Source organism: Mycetomoellerius zeteki, unplaced genomic scaffold, assembly GCF_001594055.1.
Source record: "Mycetomoellerius zeteki isolate Tzet28-1 unplaced genomic scaffold, Tzet1.0 scaffold313, whole genome shotgun sequence".
Taxonomy (NCBI): Eukaryota; Metazoa; Arthropoda; class Insecta; order Hymenoptera; family Formicidae; genus Mycetomoellerius; species Mycetomoellerius zeteki.
In genome coordinates, this window is record NW_017257298.1 from 4,264 (window position 1) to 7,388 (window position 3,125).

The 3,125-nt window shown below is 49.8% G+C and overlaps 1 protein-coding gene across 1 annotated transcript; it reads left to right on the forward strand.

Moving 5' to 3' along the window:
* Positions 1 to 239: 239 nt before the first annotated feature.
* On the forward strand, positions 240 to 2,456 carry LOC108724911 (uncharacterized). Its single transcript, XM_018451612.1, has one exon. It carries the CDS (start codon positions 240 to 242, stop codon positions 2,454 to 2,456), a length of 2,217 nt encoding a protein of 738 aa, XP_018307114.1.
* The last annotated feature ends 669 nt before the right edge of the window (positions 2,457 to 3,125 follow it).

Here is a 3,125-nt window from a genome sequence, read left to right on the forward strand (position 1 = left end):
ATCGGCACGGCACGCAGGAGCCACGCGGCGGTGTTCTCACTCTCTCCAAGACTTGGTCGCAAGTCGCGGCGCTATCTCCATTGTCGTATACGTACAAGCGCGAGCACCCCTCCCTCGGGTCTGCAACGCTTCTGTTCCACGGCGGAAGATACACCGTCAATTACGGATACCTGACGGCGGATAGCTCGATCCGCGGACGATTTCATACCACTACGGAATAAATCGATATAGACATCGACATGTCTGATGTAGAGGACGACGGACACTTCGACAATTTGTTACGAGAGCAACGATTGCAATTTGCGGCTATCAAGCGAGCCGCCGACATGGTTGCAGGCGATTTAAGTCAATTAAATCCCGCAAAAGCCGGAGCCAGGCTTGAGCATGTGCAGTTAATTTGGCCAAAATGCGCCTCAGTCGACGTGGATTTGTCTGCCTACAATAAAGCTGACAAGCAGGCAGCGGATAACTACTTCACAGATCAAGAATTTGCCACTTATGAAGAAATTTACCTCGAGACTGTCGGTGCCCTCAAGCAGTTCCTGTACGGACCCCCTACATCGACGCAAACTCCAGCTTCAGCATTTCCGCCTGCAGAGATGATATCCATATCTGCACCAGTTCGTCGTATTGCGCAAGTGCCACGCATGACTTTACCGCGATTTTCCGGTGATTATAAAAATTGGGAAGAATTTCGCGACTATTACAAATCAATGTTTATTGACGATCCGTCATTCGATAATTTACAACGTCTGCATTACCTAAAATCGTGTCTCGACGGCGAGGCTGCACAATTATTAAAAAACGTACAAACCACCGCGGCGAATTTCCCCATCGCGTGGAAATTGTTAACCGAACGCTACGCGAATGAACGCCGATTACTTAACCTACATTTAGCAGATTTATTTGCATTGAAGTCGGTCACACGCGAAAATTCTCCCTCTGAGCTACGCAAGCTTCTCGATGCTGCCAAAGAGAGTATTGAGGCTCTAAAATCGATGAATCATCCTGTGCACGATGACATTCTCGTGTTTATTCTTACACAACGCGTCGATCGAGAAACACGCGAAGCTTGGGAACTAACGTTTAACGAAGATTCCGATTTTCCAACATTTGCTAATTTCGAAAGTTTTTGTAATTCGCGCATTCGAGCCTTAGAAGCGGCTGGTGTATTGCTAAGCAAGTCAAAGTCATCGGCGTCGGCGTCGCACAAATCAGGCGCATCGAAAGTGCAATCGCATCTCTCCGATGCAACAGCCGTTAAGTGCCCTCTTTGTGAGGACTCACATGCCCTTTATCGGTGTAAGAATTTTACAGCTAAGTCAGTCGCCAATCGTTGGGAGACTGCAAGACAAATGCGCGTATGTCTCAATTGTCTCGGTTCCGGGCATCAAGAAAAGGCGTGTCCGAGTAAGCGGTCGTGTTTTCAATGCAAGTCTCGACATCATACGCTGTTGCATCGCGGAACGAACGCGAATAAAGCGCGCACGGATACGCGTACAGTGCCTGATGCCGTTGCCAGTATTTCGAGTGCATCTGAACCCCGCGTGGATACCAATCTCGTACAATCACACCTTGTGGCCACTCCACAATCGGCGCACGTTGTACTCGCAACGGCATGGATTTTGATAACGGCGCCATCGCAAAGAACGGTGAAGCTCCGGGCACTGCTCGACCAAGGCTCCACGCATTCATTCATTACACGCGACGTCGTGAATGCACTACAAACGCGATCATATCCGGTAAATACAGCGGTGAGCGGAACCGGCGGCGGTATTACAAGCACGGTCAAAGGAATCGTGCCCATCACGATTACCCCGACTCAGGCGACCGTTCCAGTATTCTCGACGGACGCCTTAGTTTTAGACACGATTACTACCTACCTCCCACGGTTCCGTCATCCGCTGTCAACCTGGCCACATCTCGAAGGTCTTGTAATGGCGGATGAATGTCCAACGAGCGACATTCCGATCCACGCAATAATCGGAGCCGACTTATATCCGTATATGCTTCGCGACGGTATCAAACGTGGGCGTATGGGCGAACCGGTGGCACAGAACACGGTATTCGGTTGGGTTCTGTCAGGGTGCACTCATTCACCGACAATAAAGGCCAGCACATTCCCGGTACATGTGCATCACACGCAAGTATCGGAAGACCTGAGCGATCTGATGTCTCGATTTTGGGAGATTGAGGAAATTCCAAAGGTGTATCCCGCGTCTGAGGAAGACGTCCGCTGTGAGGAACATTTCCGACAAACTCACAGTCGTACTTCGAATGGCCAATACGTCGTTCGGTTGCCGTTAAAGTCTCCGTCACCTATCGACCTAGGCGACACACGGTCGCGGGCACAACGGTGCTTATTATCACTAGAAAAGCGACTTTCTTCTCGTCCCAGCGAACGCGAATCATATATGCAATTCCTCACGGAATATGAGGCGCTCGGTCATATGTAAATTGCGCCTGCGCCGGAACTAGATTCCAGATGTGTGTATTTGCCCCACCATTCGATTGTGAAGGCCTCTAGCTCCACAACAAAGACTCGTGTAGTTTTCAACGCGTCGGCCTTATCGACAAACGGTAGATCGCTTAACGATCTCCAGATGATTGGTCCAAAACTACAATCCGATCTGTCATTGATACATACTCAATGGCGAACCCACCGGTTTGTCTATTCTGCCGACATCGCCAAGATGTACCGGCAAATATTAATCGACAATTGCGATATAGATTTGCAGAGAATTTTATGGCGCAGTTCGCCCGCAGACGCCATAAACGAGTATCGATTACTCACGGTTACATACGGTACGGCAAGTGCCCCGTTTTTGGCACTACGCGTCCTCAAACAGCTCGCTGACGACGAGGGCGCCTCATTTCCTCTCGGTAAGCGTGCTCTGATGGAGTCCATGTATATCGACGACGCGCTATTCGGGGCTGATTCGATATCACAGATTCGATTAATTCGCGATCAATTGGTTGCCCTTTTAAAGCGCGGACACTTTGAACTGAGAAAGTGGTCGAGTAATGCACCCGAATTACTGAGCGACATCGATCCCCACAATCACGGATTAGCGCTTGAAAAAACGGTCCAAGCTGACGCCGGCGTCAAAATTCTCGGAATCACG

Bases quoted from the DNA above. Each gene is read 5' to 3' on its own strand.
- LOC108724911 (XM_018451612.1), top strand. From the start codon at position 240: ATGTCTGATGTAGAGGACGACGGACACTTCGACAATTTGTTACGAGAG.